The 21,753-nt window shown below is 30.4% G+C and overlaps 3 protein-coding genes across 3 annotated transcripts; all 3 read left to right on the top strand.

Moving 5' to 3' along the window:
• Positions 1-306: 306 nt before the first annotated feature.
• Positions 307-5,958, top strand: LOC124938459 (nuclear pore complex protein NUP62). The gene is made up of 9 exons (XM_047478904.1): positions 307-2,043; positions 2,546-2,636; positions 2,909-2,987; positions 3,282-3,404; positions 4,886-4,963; positions 5,101-5,204; positions 5,288-5,375; positions 5,465-5,563; positions 5,735-5,958. Exons 1-9 carry the CDS (start codon positions 513-515, stop codon positions 5,825-5,827), a joined length of 2,286 nt encoding a protein of 761 aa, XP_047334860.1. The 5' UTR covers positions 307-512; the 3' UTR covers positions 5,828-5,958.
• A 529-nt stretch (positions 5,959-6,487) lies between these two features.
• On the top strand, positions 6,488-14,225 carry LOC124937615 (elongation factor G-1, mitochondrial-like). Its single transcript, XM_047477911.1, has 20 exons — positions 6,488-6,990; positions 7,105-7,326; positions 8,164-8,285; positions 8,365-8,515; positions 8,763-8,834; positions 9,455-9,550; positions 9,641-9,729; positions 9,817-9,883; positions 10,442-10,480; positions 11,443-11,503; positions 11,746-11,855; positions 11,942-12,016; positions 12,125-12,193; positions 12,299-12,420; positions 12,588-12,713; positions 12,827-12,947; positions 13,318-13,418; positions 13,500-13,560; positions 13,643-13,696; positions 13,772-14,225. The coding sequence occupies exons 1-20, from the start codon at positions 6,565-6,567 to the stop codon at positions 13,874-13,876; spliced, it is 2,289 nt and encodes a 762-aa protein (XP_047333867.1). The 5' UTR covers positions 6,488-6,564; the 3' UTR covers positions 13,877-14,225.
• Positions 14,226-14,999: 774 nt separating this feature from the next.
• On the top strand, positions 15,000-16,218 carry LOC124937616 (metalloendoproteinase 4-MMP-like). The gene is made up of 2 exons (XM_047477912.1): positions 15,000-15,542; positions 15,619-16,218. Exons 1-2 carry the CDS (start codon positions 15,037-15,039, stop codon positions 16,169-16,171), a joined length of 1,059 nt encoding a protein of 352 aa, XP_047333868.1. The 5' UTR covers positions 15,000-15,036; the 3' UTR covers positions 16,172-16,218.
• Positions 16,219-21,753: the final 5,535 nt, after the last annotated feature.

Raw genomic sequence — 21,753 nt, 5'->3', positions numbered from 1 at the left:
ATATAAATGTAAATAATTTTTACAAGTATTTTAGTATAAGATTTTCAGTAGAAATTTTTCTGAATTTTTTTTCTAGTTGTTAAATATTTTTATTATAATTTTAATATTTAGAAATGTGAACTATTTTATTATTTGTAAATTATTTTATATGAATATATATTTTTTTTAACGGAATTATTTTTTTATAAATAAAATACAAGCGTAATAAGTTAAATTAGTTTGAAAATTTAAACGTCCGACCCCGCCACTCTCTGACCCGGCCCGCCTAAAACCCTAACCTTTCTTCCTGGAGCAGCGAATGATGGTCTGTTCAAACGCTACCTCTCTCCATTTCTACTTCTTCCTCCGAACAGTGACCGCCACCTGAACAAACGCCATCGCACATACGCTGCCGCACTCTCACGCTACCTTAAGTCCCGACGCCGGAACCGATCTCCACCATCGCCTGAATCTCCAGACCAGCTGGTGAATACTACTGCCTTGCTTCGGTTCACCGGCAGAGGTAATTATCAATGTCTGCCCCCGCGTTCTCCTTCAATCCATCCTCTTCTTCCTCCTCCTCTTCGCCATTCTCCTTTGCGTCGTCCACTACCCCATCTTCTTCTCCGTTCGGTTCATCATTTTCTATGCCTTCTTCAAACCCTAGTGCACCTTCTTCAGGAGCATTTTCGTTATCGTTCAATTCATCTGCATCTCCATCGCCGTCCCCTTCTCCATTTTCATCTGCTTCCCCTAACACCTTTGGATTTGGAGGAAATGCGGCCCCGGCGTCATCCGCTTCCGCTTCCGCTAGTTCCTTCGGTTTTGGAGCAAGTGGTGCACCTGCCTTCGGATTCGGATCAACTGGTGCATCGGCTTCAGCTGCTTCCACTCCTTCCTTTGGATTTGGCGCAACTGGTGCATCGGCTCCAGCCGCTTCCACCCCTTCCTTTGGATTTGGCGCAACTGGTGCATCGGCTCCAGCTGCTTCCACTCCTTCCTTTGGATTTGGCGCAACTGGTGCCTCTGCTCCTTCTTTTGGATCTGGATTAACCAGCACAGCGGCTTCCACGACATCCACTCCTTCATTTGGATTCGGATCAACTGGCATATCAGCTTCACCTGCCTCCGCACCATCATTAGGATTTGGATCAACCGTTGCTGGTTCTTCGCCAGCGCCTCTTTTTGGGATGGCATCGTCTCCTTTTGGTGCTTCTGCTTCCGGATCATTTGCGACCTCAGCGGCGCTTGGATCTTCATCTGCTACACCATCGCTGTTTGGGGGAGGTTCATTAGGTTCGGTTTCGTCTGCTACTACCACAACTACATCGTTGTTTGGGGTTTCATCGGGTCCAGGTGCTTCTACAAATTTGTTTGGATCATCTACTCCTAGTTCACCATCACCGTTTTCTTCATCAAACATATTTGGGACACCTTCTTCTACATCGGCATTGGCTAATGCATCTGCTCCATCATCTCCGTCTCCTTTACAGGCCTCTTCTTCTACAGCTTCAACTGCACCCACTTTTCCTAGTATGTTTGGATCTTCTGCATCTAGCATAAGTTCCTCCTCAGCCTCACCATTTTCAGCAGCCTCTACCCCTTCATTTTCCTTTCATTCTGCATCCTCAGTTTCAACAACTCCTGCTGTTGAATCAACTTCTACAGGTTCCTCCACCTTCTCTTTTGCAAATGCGTCAGCTTCTGGTTTCTCTTCTTCTCTTGGGTTTGGTGTAACAGGAGCTTCTGCTACCAGTACTGCTTCCACTGCTGCTCCAACATCGGCCACTCCAGCTGCAAAGCCTGCTGCATTAAGCTTTGGGACTGGCGCTTCTTCATTATTCTCAACTGTTACAACAACCACAGGTGCTTCCACACCAGCAGCTACAACGGGGGCTGCTTCTTCACAGGCTTTTCCATCATTTTCATTAAGCTCATCATCCCCAGCTGCATCTGTCTCTTCAGTCACCACTACTTCTCTTCCCAGCTTTTCCTTGTCTACCAAAGCACCAGCAACTGCATCTTCAGCACAGGCACCAGCAACCACTGTTGCTTCTCTTTTTGGTGAGTGTTGTTTGAAAATCTTGATCTTGACCCCTCATGCATTAACAATAATATGTAATTTACCTTATATTTCTTGCAATGATGACGTATAGTCCCAAATTTTTAAATGCTATATAGATCTTTATTTCGGCCTTGATCTTGATAATTTCATATATTAATTGGTCCACATCTGACTTGGATAGTGATAAACTCATTATGTAGATTTTAAGGTGTTTGGTCCATTGGCTAATAAGTTGGAAAGGGTATCGGTTTCTTAGTCCTTATCCTTTATTTTAACGCTTGAAAATTAATGGTTTTAGCTTTTAATTAGATTTGATAGTTCTTTTGTATTTGAGTTCAACCTTTTCTGCTCTCACATTCGACTGAGATTATTATGGATATCTGTGTTCTAATGTCCGGGCACAAGTATTAATGACATCATTTTATATCACAGAATATTATTGCTCTACTATATCAAGGCAACCTAATATCTTCTTGTATCATTATGAATATCCCTTTATAGGTACTTCTACTTCTACCACTGCCACAGTGACAACTACTACCAATGCTGCAACTACATCAACTTCTCTCGCATTAGCTACTGCCACTCCTGGGTATGTTTTTTTGTTTTAAATTCTACCAGTTTAAAAATACTGCATACTGTACTATCTTCCTAATTGATCTAGTATGAACTCAAAAAAGGAAAGACAAGGATCACCAAAAGACTGATCATTGCCAAAAAATTTATAGAGCTGATTCTGTTCCCATTCCATTGAAATTGTGTCGCTTTTTCACCTATGATTGTTATTACGACAATTTTTTAATGATATAAAACTGAAAAATGTAAATGATTGCCTGAAATCATCCATTTGTTTAACGCTTGTAGCTCAACATCAGCTGCTACAACTGCTGTAGCCACTGCACCGAAATTACCATCTGAGATAACTGGAAAATCTGTCGAAGAGGTATATCCTATATACACTCTTTCTAAATTTGTTGGTTTTGCCTTACCTTTTTCCATTGTGTGTTGTTCAATTAAGTTTTGGTCTAAATTATTATAAACAAGACCCAATAGATCATGTGTTCATAGTTTGCACTTTTTCTTTCTTTCTTTCTTTTTCATTTCGTATGCGTATATTTTATCCGTCTTGTGTTTTCCTTGATGTTTATATGTCTCTATCCTGAACATATGTAAAATCACTTCTTTGACATTTTCTTTTTATGCAATCTTGTTCTGACTTGTTCAATTTTACCTTAAGATCATTAAAGAATGGAACTCTGAGCTTCAAGAGCGTACTACTAAATTCAGAAAGCAGGCCAACGCAATTGCAGAATGGGATAAAAGGATCTTGCAGAACAGAGATATACTTCTCAGGCTGGAGGTAATAATATAATTTGAGATTAACTGTCCATCATGTCTGCATATGATTTGGTTTGATATGGCCAGTTTACTTTTTGCCTTCACTGATTGTTTTGTGTTTATGCATTCTTTTCTGTTTACCTTATCAGTTTTCACTTACTAGTCTAATGAGGCCTATGTGGTCAAAGCTCATGAGTACACAATGACTGGCATAACATGAATTACCATTGCCTGTTTTGCATGACCTTCCTTGAATTTTGTGCTCTGATAAATAGCACATATGACGAAGTTATCAATAATCTCTCTATATATAGAGTTTGATGAGCCATTGTGAGGGCTCCAAACAGGCATCCTAGGCTCCTAATAGTGACAGAAAGAAAGAGTAAGAGGGAGAAAGGTAGAAACAGAAACATAGAGATAAATATGTTTATCTAGGGAGAGATTTTGAGTTGTTTTCTAATCACATGATTCGGATCATCATGATTCCGAATAATATTTGACAAAATTCAAAAGGATTTAGGAAATATGATCTAGCTCGTAATATAAAAAATGTTATTTATACTAAATGAAGCAAAAAGTTACAAAATAATCTACATCATGATTCATAAAATAATCTTTATACTAAATAATGCGAGCCTTTTCGGTATCAATTTTTTGTCAAAGTGGCAAAAAATAAAATAAAAAATGTCATTATTCAAAAATCAATAATTTTTTCCACACGAAAAAACATTTTTAATTTAGTGAGACATGATTGTGAAAGTGATTGCAGCAAAATATCAGTCTCCATATAGGAACTGAATGTTGTCAATTTAATTTATTAACAGAGGTTATTTGTATAATGTAGTTTATTAAAATTTAATATAAATCGAAACCTTGCATTACAAGGGCATAATATTAGTGAGATTAAAGATGGACAATATCAACAATCATATATCCTCACCAGTTCTTCATGCATGCTGTTAGAACTTACCAAGGGGACTTATCAAAGATGAATTAGCATGTCATAAGACAATCTTTGAAATGTTAAGGCACCACATTCGCTGTAATATTTGACTCATATAGTTGATATTTCTGATGCAAGTGGACATGGTGAGATGGTGTGTATACTCATTAAGAAAAGTACCATCTTTGCTAATTATTGATCAATCTTGTATTAGTAAATCCATTATCATCTAGAAAACTATGATCATTCTCCTATACATTCTGTCTATGCATTCATAGTAGTTCATAAAAATGTGAAATTTTATTTTGCCCCTGTTAATTTTGTATTTTAAGCATGTCTGGTGGTTCCTTTTTTATTTGCTGAGTTTCTTTTTTCACTCACCCCTTTCCATTTTGTTAAATCAATATAAAATAAATGTCTGCAATATAATCGAAAATTGATCACATATCTTTAATGTTCACAGACCAAAATCAAAGTGATTCAATAAATTAAGTGATTGTTATTATTATCACCTCTGCTATCTTCACTGATTTAGCTGAACTGATTTAATTGTCAAACAGAGTGAAGTTGCTAATGTGGTTGAAACACAAACCAACCTAGAGAGGCAATTAGAGCTAATTGAGACTCATCAACAAGAGGTACCCCAAACATCTTTTAATCTTTTTTTAATAGTTGTATAAAAAACGAAACTATGGCGAAGATCCCAATAATTTGTAAGTATTTATTTTATGCATTAAAGATCCTTATATTGGTTAACAATATGCTTATCATTTAGGTTGACAAGGCTTTACTGAGCATTGAAGAAGAAGCAGAACGTATATACAAAGACGAGCGTAATATGCTTCTTGATGATGAAGCTGCATCCACAAGAGATTCAATGTGTGTACTCTCATAGAATATTCAGTGGAGATTGTTATGGATATACTTCTTTTCATTGCTCATGTATGAATTCTCCTCCTCAGGTATGAGCAGTCTGAAATGATAGAAAGGGAACTGGAACAAATGGCGGAACGGATCAAAACCATCATTCAGACCCTTAATGCTAGTCAGGTTTGAATTAGGGTTAAAAAAACGCCGTTATTCCTTTCTGTATTGTTAGTAGTAGATGATTCAATATTTGTTATTCCTCTTGATTTTAGGGTGGAGAACTGGAAACTGTAGATGGAAGGAGTCATCTTGATGTTGTTGTCAAAATCTTAAACAATCAACTCAGTTCACTAATGTGGATTGATGAGAAGGTCAGTACATTTCTGGGGCAATTTCTACTCATACACTATTTATATTGCCTTCTGAGGAAAACCAAGTTTTTGTTTGATTTCCAAAAAATCTCAAATATTGTTTGATGTTTGGATAAGGTGTTAAAGTATTTTTTTTACTATCATTTGATGGATTGTCGCTGTTTTTGCTAGGCTGAAGATTTTTCATCCCGAATCCAGAAGCTTGCAAGCCAAGGCTCGGCAGCAGATCGTGAACTAACTGGACCGAGATTCTGGTTGAAATAGGAAGAATTGGATTAGTTAGAATTGCCATTTTCTGGGATGATGATGATGTTAAAGATAACTGAATTTCATCTACTTATTCTATCAAAAATAACTTGTGTATTTGAATGAAGGTGGAAAAAACTTCTTTGTTATATGCAGAAGTCATGGTATGGTAAAAGAAATTACTTTTTGAAGAAATAATTATTTGATATTTGAATTATTTTTTGAATAAAAATAATTGAATACATAATTTAACATATATAACCAAACTTAACTGTACAAATATATATTAAAATCAAGCTCAATGATTTCAGTAACACTTTTACCATGAAACTAAAATAAATTAATGAATATTATTATTTAATCACATGTTTTCAATCTTATTTAAAAAAAAAGTGGCTTTTTAAAAATAAACAATTATTTTGTGTCTATAAAAATATAATTTTGAACCACCTCATAAATGAAACTTTATTTTGTCAGCTCATTGTATATTCTTTAATTTAGTCATAGATTTTATAATTTTAATTGGTGATATAAAAAAATATCCAAACTTAAAACCAAATAGGCTTTTACCGTAGCGGTTTAGGGTTTTAACCGACCCGTGAAATAAATCGGATCCAAATACTAGATGGACGATCCGATAATAGTTTTGGCGTCATTTCTCTTCAACTACAAGCAACCGAAATATGCTTTAACACAGAGCATTAGGGTTTATTGTTCTGACTAGTAACTAGGGTTTTACAAGCGGAGGGATCGCCATGGCACGGTCCACTAGATCATCCGCAAGTCGCCTACTCTACGCCTTCTCTTCAATCCAGAAGACATCACCTTTCCCCGCTTCTTCTCCCTCTGTATGCAGGTCTCCAATCACCGCACTTTTGTTCGGAAACTTCCATTTCCGTGGATACTCCGCCGGAGCCGCTGCCAGGTTAAATGAGGAGAAAGATGCAGTGTGGAAACAGTCAATGGATAAAGTTCGGAACATTGGAATATCGGCTCATATTGACTCCGGTAAAACTACTCTCACTGAGAGGGTACTGTACTATACGGGGAGAATTCACGAGATTCATGAAGTTAGAGGAAAGGACGGTGTTGGAGCAAAGATGGATTCTATGGATTTAGAGAGAGAGAAAGGTATTACTATACAGTCTGCTGCTACCTACTGTACTTGGAAAGATTACCAGGTATTACTTTTGACTCTGCAATGGTCTTCATTGGATCGAATTCATTTTAGTTAAGAACACATTCTATCTTTTAAGCCTTTATTTGATAGGTGTTTATAAGTTATATTTATGCAGATAAACATAATAGATACTCCAGGTCACGTTGACTTCACAATTGAGGTGGAGAGGGCATTGCGAGTTCTAGATGGTGCCATTCTTGTTTTTTGTAGTGTTGGTGGTGTGCAAAGTCAATCTATTACAGTTGATAGACAAATGAAAAGGTACGAGGTTCCAAGGCTTGCTTTCATTAATAAGCTTGATCGAATGGGAGCAGATCCATGGAAGGTTCTCAACCAGGTTAAATTCCATCATCTATATTTGATTGTTTGAGCTTCATATAATTTGATGAATTGAACCTATATCAGTTTATCATGTACCATTCTGTAGTATTGCAAGGTTTACACATAGATTAGCAAGTTGAGGGGTGGTTTAGTGTCTGGAAGTGATTGGATTCGCTCTTGTTTAACACAACATGGTTACATATGTTACGGCTTATACATTTCGCGTGCGTTTGATAAAACTGAAAATGAAGTACTAAATGATTAATACAATTTTAATCTACTAATGTGTTAAGTCTCTAACAAATAAACTGTGAATAAACCAAATAAATGATATGAAGTTGAAGTACTTGCTATGTAAGTTGATTTGAAAAAATGTGAAACTATTGTGGGAAAGTACTTAATAATGACCTAATTTGATTAATTCTGGGTGTTAACGTTGTCTTTTGGTCGATAGATTACTGAGTTAATTCATTCATAACTTACCAAATTAAACCAGATTTTTGGCTTAGTTTGAGCTGAGTCTAAACAATTAAGTGATTTTAAATAATATTTATCAAATGAACTTGATTCAACTAAGCATTTGATTATATTAAGTGATAAGTTTTGGGGTATCAAACACAGTATCCTAGTTTGATAAATACCTCCCTTGTTTCTCATTACCTTTTTTTTAAATTAAAGCTTTCAAAGGTATCAACTAATTCTATATATACATATAATTAACACCCGAGATTGCTAATTACTTATCTATGATCTATGTTGATATTTTAGATTTGAACTTGCTATATTGCAATATTGCAATATTGATTTGCTATGAATTATCATTCAACTTCTAATTAGAGAATTTATTCTTTAGGCAAGGTCAAAGCTTCGTCATAACAGTGCTGCCGTGCAAGTTCCAATTGGCCTGGAAGAAGACTTCAAAGGTCTTATTGACCTAGTGAAGTTAAAAACTTATTATTTCCATGGTTCAAACGGGTATGTTTCTTGCATTCCCTACATACATCATGGTCTCTTTTTTCACTATTCTTAGCTTACTGTATTGTTGAAATTGCAGTGAAAAAATTGTCTGTGAAGAAGTACCTCCCAGTATGGAGGCTATAGTTGCAGAGAAGAGGCGTGAACTAATTGAAGTTGTGTCGGAGGTTGATGATAAACTTGCCGAGCTGTTTCTGAATGATGAGCCTATATCATCAGATGAACTTGAGGTAGTTTTCCTTACTGAATACCTGTTCAATTTACTCATAGATTGACTGAGAATGGATACTTAGAATGCTTAATTTAGTTTGTTGTCCAATGCTTAATTCATTTACATTCTTTCATCAATGTCACCATTTTTTCTTTCTGATTTGTAAATTTTTGGTAACTTTCCCCAAAATGTTTAGTAGTCTTCTTTTTATTTGTTTGTCTGTATCATGTTGGACTTATAGTTTTCTCACTGTGTTCCTTAAATAGGAAGCAATTCGCAGAGCCACAATAGCACGGAAATTTATACCTGTGTTTATGGGCAGTGCATTCAAGAACAAGGTATCTTACATTTTTTTATATTTACTTATTCAACCTGATTTCTTCAGGAAACTCTTCTCATGACTCCAAATCTGTAGAATTCTTGGCCTCTTTCTTGAAAATGATTTTCTTACTAGAGATAGCAAGTGTTGAATTTAAATGACTTCCACCTATCCTTGTGAATTGATTCTTCATATATTTAATAATGCTCATGATGAGACACTTCTTCGTTAGAAAGCATGATCTTCTCTTTGTTTATGATATTGGCCCCATTTGTGAACAATTAACTTTTTGTTCCCAGATCTTGATCCAGATGTACATTACGTTTGAAAAATAAAGTTATGTACAGACAGGTTCACAAATTTAGTTTTGTTTCTGTATGAGTTCGGATCTAGATACTAAAACATATTTTAAAAGTGCTTCCAAATAGGGTCATATATGTATATATTATTTTTCTTTGGCTAGGGCGAAGGGGTGTGATTCAAACCGTTGGCACTTTGCCACTTTGCTAATAATACATCCCATTTTCATATCATCAGATACAACAAAGCCTTCTATTTGTGGAAAGTTTGTAATACATAAATGTTCCCTGTATCCATTTATGTTGTCCGTTATTTACTTCCATTATTTTATTATCACAGGGAGTCCAACCACTTCTTGATGGCGTTCTAAGTTATTTACCTTGCCCCACTGAAGTTAGTAATTATGCTCTTGACCAGACAAAGAATGAAGAAAAGGTATTCTATTGGTCTTTACTCTTTACTGTCCAACTTTTGTTGGCTTGCCCCTCACCGAATACATTTTAACTTATTGATTGTCTGTGTTAGGTTACTGTAGCTGGAAACCCAAATGGACCTCTTGTAGCATTGGCTTTTAAACTGGAAGAAGGGAGATTTGGTCAGCTGACCTACTTAAGGTGTTTATTTAATTATTTGCCTTGTAAGCACTGAGTGTTGCAATTGCTTATACTGTGCTTAGTCCTTACAATTTTCTTTTAATTAAGGATTTATGAAGGTTCCTTTCGGAAGGGTGATTTCATCCTCAATGTCAACACGGGGAAGAAGGTTAAGGTAATAAATATGTGAATCGTGAAGATCTGCATGTTTTTTTGTCTATAATCTTGTTAAGTCTATTGTCTTGATGAGATGCATAGGAAAATATTTGTTAAGTCTCTAATTGATTTAATCAAATACTAATTGACTTATTAAAGGAGCTCTGCTCGTTCATTTTGTCACATTTGACACAATTGGTCCCATTTAGAAACGCTTTTTAAGTCTGTATCAGGATCTATATTCAAAGAAACAAAAATAAATTCTTTAATCTATCTATGTTTAGTTTCCAAATATTTCTGGATCCAAAATCCAAATACATAAATAAAATTAAAAAGTGTTCCCGAATGGGGCTAATCCTGTTTCATTGTTCTTGGACTGGGTTGAGTGGGTAAGTGGGACGAAAAAACATGTAGGGTCATTCCTTATGCAAAACACTTTTGTTTGTTTGGCTAAACCTTTTCAGCAATATTTAATGTTTATTTATTTACATTTCACTCTTCTACAAAACAATATTTTAATAAACTAGCTTTAGTTTCTCATAAGAGTTGCTGATTGTGTAAATTAATTTATTTGCAGATTCCCCGTGTAATCAGATTGCATTCAAATGAGATGGAGGTATCCTATTTTAACTTCTCTTCACCTTTCCTTTTCTTGATAATGAAGTAAGCTTGTTCTCAACTCATATGACATCATGTCATCAATAAGGGTGTGTAACCATGGAATTAGAATTGGAATTGGGGGTGTAATTCCAATTCTTAGGTTTTGGTAGACAATTTAAGATTAAGATTTGTAATTGGAATTAGAATTCCAATGGAATTCAAACTAATGTGACTCTTTTTAGCTCGGTTTCAATAATTATTTTTTCTCTGTTTTCCAAACAAAATATATTGTTATTTTATTATTTATAACATGGTTAAAATGTCAAACCGCTAATTATTTTTAAAATTAGTAAGTTAACATTTCGAACCGATAGTAGGAAGTTAACATGTTGAATCGATATTTTGACACTTGAGCTATCATAATAGGTTATGTCAAACCAATATCTTAATAATATATATTCAAATTGTTTTAATTATTTTCTTTTTCAAACATAGAAATTGGAATTGAATTACAATTCTATAGTTTTTCCAAACATATGTATTGAATTGTAATTCAATACCAATTTTATGGAATATGAATTAGAATTCCAAGGCCAATTCCACCCATCTAAACAGACCCTAATGAAAAATGACATGGGAGAAACATAAGCACTATAGCTGCAATAAGATTAAATATATATAATTTACATAGGTGTAGACAGTAGAAAATAAAATTCAATAGAAAACTTGAGCTCTGATATGAAGAAGTGATACGTATAATTCTATTGGAAGGATAATTAGAATGCTTGCTTTTCAAGAATGACTGACCTCTAGTGGCTTTATACAGACAAATTTGAAACACGCAATGAGACAATTAAAATAAGAATATAAAGACCATGTTCATCAACTTCCATAAGACATCTTTTACCATTTTTAGCTGTTGTTTGGTTCCAACTATGCCCCATTCTTTATGGTGCCTCTTTTTTTTATATATGACAGGACATTCAAGAAGCACATGCAGGGCAAATAGTTGCTGTATTTGGCGTTGAATGTGCTTCAGGTAAACATTGGTTAATGAAATGTAGTGCCAAGGGTCTCAAACTATAGTATCTTGTAAAGGCTTATCTTCCCATACTATTCAGTTATGTTTTGACTCCCACAAGCTCTTTATTATACCTGATATTGTTTTCGTCCACAAAATTAGACATATTTTCAGGCTTTTGACAGCTTGTCCTAAACTGATATTGCAGCAAAAGGAATTACCCTTTGGGGTCTCACTTCGTTCCTTGTTTGTCTTGTTAGGTGATACATTTACTGATGGTTCAGTTAAATACACTATGACTTCAATGAATGTCCCCGAGCCAGTGATGTCCTTGGCTGTCTCACCAGTCTCCAAAGATTCTGGAGGACAAGTGAGTGATCACGCTAATATATTTTGGTCTAAATATATATGTAAGCTGCAAACTGATATATTTTTCAATACATTTCCTTCACATAGTTCTCCAAAGCGTTAAATCGCTTTCAGAGAGAAGATCCCACTTTCCGTGTTGGAGTTGATCCAGAGAGTAGTCAGGTAGAATTTTGAAATTATGTTATTCCTTTAGTTATCATTTTCCATTTCTTGCCCCATATTTAAGTAAATATCATTCCATTAACTCTGTTCAAACATTGGGATGTGAAGACCATTATCTCTGGAATGGGTGAGCTGCATTTGGAAGTTTATGTCGAACGAATTCGACGGGAGTATAAGGTGGGAAATACATTTTTTTTCCATTTTCATGTGTAATTCTGTTGTTTTTTCCTGCCATATCTTATTTGTGACAGCTGATATTTTTTCATTTGTTAATTTTTAAAGGTTGATGCAACTGTTGGGAAGCCTCGTGTTAACTTCAGAGAGACAGTTACTCAACGTGCTGAATTTGACTATTTACATAAGAAACAAAGTGGTGGACAAGGTCAATACGGAAAAGTTTGTGGGTAAGAAAAAAGGCCATATAAATATAGAGAATTGAAAAAGAAAGTGAAGATGATTTCTAAGTGTTATTTATTATAATCCTAGACTTCATTACCAGTGGGGAGCTCTTACAGAAGAGTTTGCAAGATTCTGAAAATTTTGTCATGTGATTTCACATTTTTGTTTGTAGGTATATTGAACCTCTTCCTGAAGGATCCAAAACTAAGTTTGAATTTGAAAACCAAATTGTGGGACAAGCCATACCTTCAAATTTTATTCCTGCAATCGAGAAGGGATTCAGAGAAGCTGCTAATTCGTGAGTACACGAGTGTTCATTCAATTTACACTTTATTAAATGTGATTGTTAATAATATCTCTCTTTACTTTGTATTTGTGTTCTGTGCGATTAATATATATATTTATTCTCAGAGGTTCATTAATAGGACATCCCGTTGAAAACATCCGTGTTGTCTTAAATGATGGTGCATCTCACACAGTGGATTCTAGTGAACTTGCCTTCAAGTTAGCATCAATTTATGCTTTTAGACAGGTATAAAAAAAAAGTGCAAGTCTAAGGGTGTGTTTGATAAAGCAGAAAATGAAATGTTCAATGGTGAATACTGAATAAATTAAATGAAAAATCTAAAATTTAAGTACTTTTGGTAAAAATATAGAACTAATGTAGGGAAAGTACTTGAAAAAAAAAACTATTTTACTTTATTAAGACTTAATTTGGTTAATCTTCAAGTCTTGAAGTTATTGACTCTTTTTATTAGATTGCCAAGTTAAGTCATTTATAGCTTACCCAAATTAAGCTGGATCTAAGTAATAAAGTGAAGCCCAAGTAGTAATCTTTATATTGAGATATTTTTCTATTCCATTTCTGAACTCATATTTACTCTGCTTCTTCATGCAAACAGTGTTATACAGCTGCAAAACCTGTAATATTGGAGCCAATCATGCTCGTTGAGCTTAAATTACCCACAGAATTTCAGGGTACCGTAGCTGGTGATTTAAACAAGTGCGTAAACAAAATCTACTATTTTTTCTATTATAATTTCTTTTTGAAAACACCTTTTGATTAACATGTTTGTAACAACAGGAGAAAGGGTGTGATTGTTGGGAACGATCAAGATGGAGATGATTCAGTAATCACGGCTCATGTATGATTCAATAATTTGGAAACTGTAATTACGATTTCCCGGAGTTGTCAAGATTTTTTTATTCTTGTTGTCATTGTTTCAGGTACCGCTCAACAATATGTTTGGCTACTCAACATCCCTTCGATCAATGACACAGGTGAACTATATAAAAAAAACATAACAATCGAATACAAAGAGCATATTATAATAATAATTGTTGTGTTGTTTGCAGGGCAAAGGGGAGTTCACAATGGAATACAAAGAGCATTCTTCTGTTTCTAACGACGTGCAGACGCAACTAGTAAACAATTACAAGGCCACCAAATCAGCTGAATAAATGAATGTGATGTTTCCTTTCTTTATCTTTATCCTTAGACTGTTATAATATTTATTGATAGCTTTAGTATTATAATCATGTCTTATTGTTTGCTAAATGCAAATAAGGGAGATTCACGAATGATGTGAAATTTTTGATAGAGAATTGAATGGGACTCTCAAACATTATTTGAATAAAAGATTGTATGATTCGGGGAAAAATAGAAAGAAAGAAAAAAGGTAACTCATGTTATGTGAGTTCTTATTTATATTGCAATCTAAGAGAACAAAAGGACTTTTTTTTTTTATTTGGGTGGTATTGTAAAACAAATTTGTTTTTGTTTTTTAATATTATAGCTGATAGCTTTATATTTAGTAATTTGCATTTATTTTTATTTTGGTTTATAAATCATTATGAGAACCTTAAATTGTTATTGAAATAACTGGTGACAAGTCTAATCCTGACTCGTGATGTTGAAAGTTTACTCTCAATAGTAATAATAGTGATTAGTAAGTAATTCTTAAATTTCGTAAACCTACATTATAATTTTTTTAAAATAAGTTATTCCAGAAAATCAAAATCAAAATATAGGTTGGGTACTCGTGATTGCTTAAAATAGTAGTCATGTCATGCATACTTGACTTCAAATTGAAACAACCCATAACTAACTCACCAACTATTTTTTTTTTTTTTTTTTTTATGTTCTATATTCTATATATATATATATATAATTATTATTATTTTGTTATTAGAACAATTTAAATGAATATATAATATAAGCTACCTGTTTTTAAGTGAGTAATTAAATATTTTTAACTTGTTTGAAAATGTTTTTTTAATTAATATATAATATATGATTTCTTTTAAAATGTTTAGTTTTTAGTTTTAAGCTTTATTTTTATAAATATTCTTTTTAAAATTGAATGGGCGTGTCTTCTTCTGGTTTCCATGTCAATTCCATCATTTCGAATTGGCAACTTTATTTTATTTATTATTATTATTTTACATAAATCAGTCTTCTTCTTTTTTTCAAACTAATTCAATTAAGATGTTTAAGCCACCGCTAACATATTATTCAAATATAATATAATCCATAATAACAATATAAATATATACATATTTTGAGACTAGAGAGATAGTAACCATAACTGTGAACCTTCTGAATTTTCATTTTCGATTCGATGTTTCATTCCTTCTTCTTCCTCATCTTCCTCCTCTTCCCGCCAAAACTACTTCTCGCCAGAATCATCCCGTCAACAGCTCTCGAAGAACAACAACACCGGCGCACGATCTTCACGAGATTTCTCGGTACCGGCCGGGGTACCGAAATCACTGGATTATCCGATCTCAAAAAGTACTTCAATCGGTTCGGATATTTGGCGCCGCCGCGGAACCGGTCCGAGAGTTTCACCGATCAATTCGACAGACGATTCGAGCTAGCAGTTGTAACTTACCAGAAAACTCTCGGACTTCCGATCTCCGGTAAGCTTGATTCCGATACACTGAATGAGATTTCGTCACCGAGGTGTGGCGTGCCGGAATTTCCAGCGTTGCACGCTAGGGCAACAACGAAGAGATTCGATTACTTTACCAGTCAACCTATGTGGACGCGTGGCATCCCTATGACATTGACGTACGCTTTTTCATCTCAAAACATGATTAATTCCCCTGCCTTGAATGATATCAGGTACAAATTACAATACATCGATTGATTGATTGCGTTCAAACTTCACTCACTCACTCACTGGTTTACTTAATCTCAGGAGAGTGTTCAAACGTGCGTTTAATCGGTGGTCGGTTGTGATCCCTGCAAACTTCACCGAAACAGAAGACTATGACTTCGCCGACGTTAAGATCGGTTTCTACAACGGCGATCACGGCGACGGGGAACCGTTTGACGGAATCCTTGGAGTGCTTGCACATGCTTTTTCGCCAGAGGTCGGTAAGCTCCACCTGGACGCGGCGGAGATTTGGGCGATTGATTTCTCATCGGAGAAATCAGATTCGGCGGTTGACTTGGAATCTGTAGCGACTCATGAGATAGGACATCTACTTGGATTAGCTCATACGTCTGTGAAAGGGGCGGTTATGTATCCAAGCTTAAAACCTCGAGAGAGAAAGCTGGAATTGAAGATGGATGACATTAAAGGTATTCAAGCTTTATACGGTTCTAACCCTAATTTCAAGTTAACCGCATCTTTGCAATCTGATATTTCTTCTAGTAGTAGAGCTGTTAATTCAATGGTTAAATCATCGATGATCAAGTTGATGACGATGTCTATAATCACCATATTATTATTATTTTTAGTCATGTGATTAGAATTATACCAAACTTATTTTGTTTCATCTTCAATATTATTAGGCTGTCCTGTAACTCATGTAAATCATGCTTTCTTTCAATTGTAAATATTTCATCACCAAGTTATGACTTTACATATTACGTTTTTTTATTGCTGATTTGATATATCAAAATATAAATAATTAATATATGAGTCTTATATATATAAACTTTTAATTTACAGATTTTTATTTATGAGTTTATTTTTTTTTAAATTTACTTATAAATATTTTAAAATGCTTATTTGTGCAATTCTTTTATTTTTTATTTATTTATGTATATGAATAGGTGTAAGAATTTTAAGTAAGTTTCAAGTTGGTGGGTGGGTTCGGTTAACCAGTTGAACGATTCTAATTAAAACCTTACATATTTAATAATGCAGGTCAAAATCTCTAACCTGTGACTTGTTTATTTGTGATTGACATGAACCTGATTCGTTTGATCCGATTTATCTAACTCAACTCGAGCTAAATCCGATGCAATAAATTTAAATATTTTTATTTAAAATTAAAATGACATCAATACAAAATAAAAATAAAGTTAAATCACAAATCTGTCTATAAAAAATTACAAAAGAAAATGAGTGGGTAATAAAAAAGAATAACAAAAAATTAAAAAAAAAATTATAAACAGGTTATTTGGTCTACTTTGGGTTATGTCATATTGATAGGGGTGTTCAACTGGCCGGTTAATTAGTTAAACGGTTCCGGTTAATACCGGTTTTGGCTTTTATTTTAACCGGCCGTTAATGGTATCGGTTTTACTGATTTTGGTTCTACCGGTTTTGGTCGGTTTTGGCCGGTTAACCGGGTTTAACCAGGAACCGATAATTTGATTTTTTTAAATTAAGTAATAAATTTATAAAATATATTTTTAAAAATTATTGTTTGTACTTTCCTATTATACTATTCTCCATCTTTTTTTTCTCTATTATAATATAATATATTTTATTGATATATTTAGGAATATGTTATAATATATTAATATATAATTTTATTGTAACAATATAATATATTGTATAGCTATTCTGTTAGGTTTTATATTTTTCTTGAAAAAATTCAAATTCATTATGTCGTTAATTTTTGACCAACCAAGTATAAGCGAATATGATAGAATCTCATTCTCAACCGATAAAACGGGAAGTATAATCGGTAATTATAATTTATAACTTTGATTTTAGGTGTTTTCGTATTGGACGTGTTGGAGAGAAAGTTAAAACATAAAGTGAAGGTTGAATTTTGAAGACATCAAGTTTTTAATTTGCTTAACTATTTTGATTTTGTTAATTTATAATTCCTAAAAACAATTTTACATATTTAAATGAAATTATTTCAATTTGTTTTTAATTTAATTTTGTAAAATTTTATATAGATTATAATATTTTTTAAAAATTATTCTATAAAAATTATTTATAAAATAACTAATACAAATTATAAAATATAAAAGTATATAATTAAATTATTACCGGTTAAACCGTTAGAAAAATAGGGAAACCAAAAACCGAATCGTTTAACCGGTAAAAAACCGATTAATCGGAATTGATAGAACCGATTAACCAATAAACCGTTAAAATGAAACCGGTTAACTATCGGTTCGGTTGGGTTATCGATTTTCTGGTTTTTTTTACAGCCCTACATATTGACCCGATTTTGTAGACATGTTTATTAAACAGGTCAACCTATTTTAATTCTAACCAAAAAAAAATAATACATTTCCTTAACTAATTTTTTTTTGTTGTTTAACTGTTCATTTCAAAAATTACAAGCCCATATATATATATATATATATATATATTTTATTTATTTTTTTCTTTCTAAAGTTAATTTTTTTCTTTTTCTATTATTTTAATTAATATTTTGAATGGGTGGAAAGAAATATTGGTAGTTTTTGATATTCTTCTATATCATTTTTATATTATTTAATATTTTTGTAAGTGTTTTATAAGAAATTATATTATTTCATTTCTTTTTAAGTATTTTACAATTTTTCTTATAATTTGTACTTCCTCATTTTTTCAAAAAGTTTATTTGAAAATATTATTAGAAAAATAAAAATAATATTGACTGATAAAAAAAATAATTAATTTAATATGAATATATACATTAATATTATAATAATCATATTTTTTTTATCAATAATTTGATAATTAATTTATTTTATTATTTTCATTAATAATTTCAATTGGCTGGTGAAAAATTTTTGTTAAGCAAATGTATCAGATTTTGAATTATTTTATTATCTAATATTTAAATTAATCTCAATATTCTATAATTTAATATACATTTTTTTTATTAATGTGAATAATTATAACAATCACCTTTTTTTTATAATCAAATTATTTTATAAAAAAGAAAAAACCAATTAAATGAAAATAATATTGTAGAATAAAAAAATAATTTAATGTGAATAACTGCATTAATACTATAATAATCATTTATTTTCAATAATCAATAATCAATTTATTTTGTTATTTTAATTTATAATTTGAATTAGTGAAAAAATTATATTAATAGTTTTTGGTAAATAAATATACTTTTATAAAATTTTGAATTATTTTACTATTAAACGTTTAAATTAATAATTTCATTTTTAAAATAAGATAATGTATGTTAGTATTTATTCGTACCATTTAATTTTTTTTTTCATTTTCAACTTTTTATATCATTTTATCCATTTTTTAATATTTATATACTAAACAAAATTATCAAAAATAATTCAGAAAAAAAATTTTGACTGATTATTTGTAAAATAAAAATAATATTTTCGGATAAAAAAATGATTTAATGTGAATAACTGCATTAATATTATAATAATCACGTTTTTTTCTTTCAATAATTAATAATTTGATTATTTTATTATGAAATGTTAAAATTAATCTTAATATTATATAATATAATTAATTTTTTTATAAATAATTTCATTTTTAAAATAATATTTAGGTTAACATAATAATATTATTGTCGAATGAAAAAAATATTAATTTAATATAAATAAATGCGTTAATATTATTTAATATTATAAAATATTTAATAATTAATTTATTTTATTATTTTAATTAATAATTTGAATTTTTCAAAAAAAATATATTAATGTTAGTTTTTGATAAGCAAATATATTTTAATGAAATTTTGAATTATTTTATTATCTAATATTTAAATTAATCTTAATATTATATAATTTAATTACACTTTCTATCAATAAATTTTATTTTTTAAATAAGATTTATATTATTATTCATTCATACCATTTTTATTTTATTTTTTCATTCTTAATCTTTATATTATTTCATTTTTTTAATTATTTTACAATAAATAATCCATTTAAAAAAAAATTATACTAAACAAAATTATCAAAAAATAATTCACATATCCAATTTAACCTAGAAAAAAAATTGAATTTTATTGTCAAATTAAAAAATGATTTAATGTGAATAACTGCATTAATATTATAATAATTAAGTTTTTTTTAATAATTAATAATTTGAATTAGTAAAAAAATATATTGGTAGTTTTTGAAAAGTAATATACTTTTATGAAATTTTGAATTATTTTATTATTCAATGTTTAAATTAATCTTAATATTATATAATTTATTTTATTTTTTTTATTAATAATTTCATTTTTACAATAAGATTTATGTTAACATTCTTATATAACATTTTCTTTATATTATTTTATTTATTTTTTAAGTATTTTATAAGAAAGAATCAATTTTTTTTTTAATTTATACTAAATAATTCATATATCAATTTTACTCTAAACTAAAAACAATAAAAAAAATGAATTTCCTATTTTTAAATGAGGGTTTGTTTGAAAATATTATTTGAAAAATGAAAATAATATCTTTTGAATGAAAAAAATAATTAATTTAATGTGAATAACTGAGTTAATATTATAATAATCAGTTTTTCTAATAATTTTATCATCAAATAATTTTATTATTCTAATAAATTATTTTATTATTCTAATTAATAATTTGAATTGGTGAGAATTATATTTAATTAAAAGATTTATTTTATTTAAATTATTAATATTATAAAAAAAAATAATAAATGGAATATTAGGAATATATAATTATATTATAGGATAGATAATTATTTCAAGATATTATATTATATATCCAAAAATTCATATTAAAATATATTTTAAATTGATTTTAAAATTAAATATAAATATAATAATTTTTATATTAAACAAAAACATATAAATTAACTTATATATTTGTTAAGAGAAATGATTAGGTGAGGAAATTTGGTGAGAGAATTTGGTGAGAGAATGATGTGGCATAATCTTATTCGCTGAAAAAATCAAATAATTTCTCTCTTTTCTCTCTTTCCTTCCACATTTACATTTTCCAACCAATGAAGGTGATGCCACGTCATTCCCACACCAAATTCCCTCACTAAATTCCCTCACTCTATCACTCTCATTTGTTAATCTTAAATAATATCCAATATTTAAATTAATTTGAATATTTTTTTATTAATTTTTTTTAAAATATTCATTTATAATAAAAAAATAAAAAATAGTTTAAGTAAAATAAAAAAACATGACACGAAAATAAAAAATAAAAACAATATACTGTAAGTTTGTATATGTAAATGTTTCACAAATCTAAGAAAATATCTAGTAAATATTTCACAAATCTAATAAAACTAATAATAATAGTTTATTTTATTTTATTATTAGCAATTTCATTTTATATTCAAATTTATCATTTGATTAAAGATATAAGTGTTATAACAAAACAAAATAGTTAATTAATATGATTAATGTATTTATATTTTCAATTAAAATAGTATTCAATACTCTGATTTATTTTTAGTTAGAGGTTGGGTTTTCTAATTTATATGATCTAAAATTGTTTGAACTTTGAAATTAATTATTTTATGTTGTTCAATCCCTTAAACCAACTTTGTAAATTAAATATCACAGATTTGATATCAAGTTTTCAGCAAGGAGATTAAAGGTTGGATATTGCTTAAGGTGGTTTTTTAAGCATTGTTTAATAATAATAATAAAAAATAAGTTTTTGTAGATTTTTAATTAGTTGAATTATTATAATATTTTTTTTATATTTTATTAATAAATTAAATAATTTAATTATTAAAATATATATATATATATATATATATATATATAAAAATTTACCATAACTCATAATCAAATTAAAAAAAAAAGGAATAAGCACTGAATGTGCAAGTTTGAGTTATTCTTTGCTCACTTCAGCCGTTACAACTACTTATAAGTTATAACGAACACAAACAAGAATGTACCATCTATCGCTGTCGTAATTGGTTAATTTCTTTATTTTATTTTCTTTTAGATTTGGACCTTTATATAATAATTCAATAAATTATTGTTCTTTTATCTATCCAAAAACTTCTTTATATAATAATTCAATAAATTATTGTTATTTTATCTATCCAAAAACTTTTGATTTTCATGTACATTAGTTAATGAAAAATATAATTATTTTAATATAAATAACTGTATTAAAATTATAATAATCACATAATAAATCTTAATATTATTTCAATAATTTGATAATCAATATATTA

This window comes from Impatiens glandulifera, chromosome 5 (genome assembly GCF_907164915.1).
Source record: "Impatiens glandulifera chromosome 5, dImpGla2.1, whole genome shotgun sequence".
Classification (NCBI taxonomy): Eukaryota; Viridiplantae; Streptophyta; class Magnoliopsida; order Ericales; family Balsaminaceae; genus Impatiens; species Impatiens glandulifera.
Note: the sequence above shows the minus strand (reverse complement) of the source record. Positions and strands in the feature narration are given on the sequence as shown.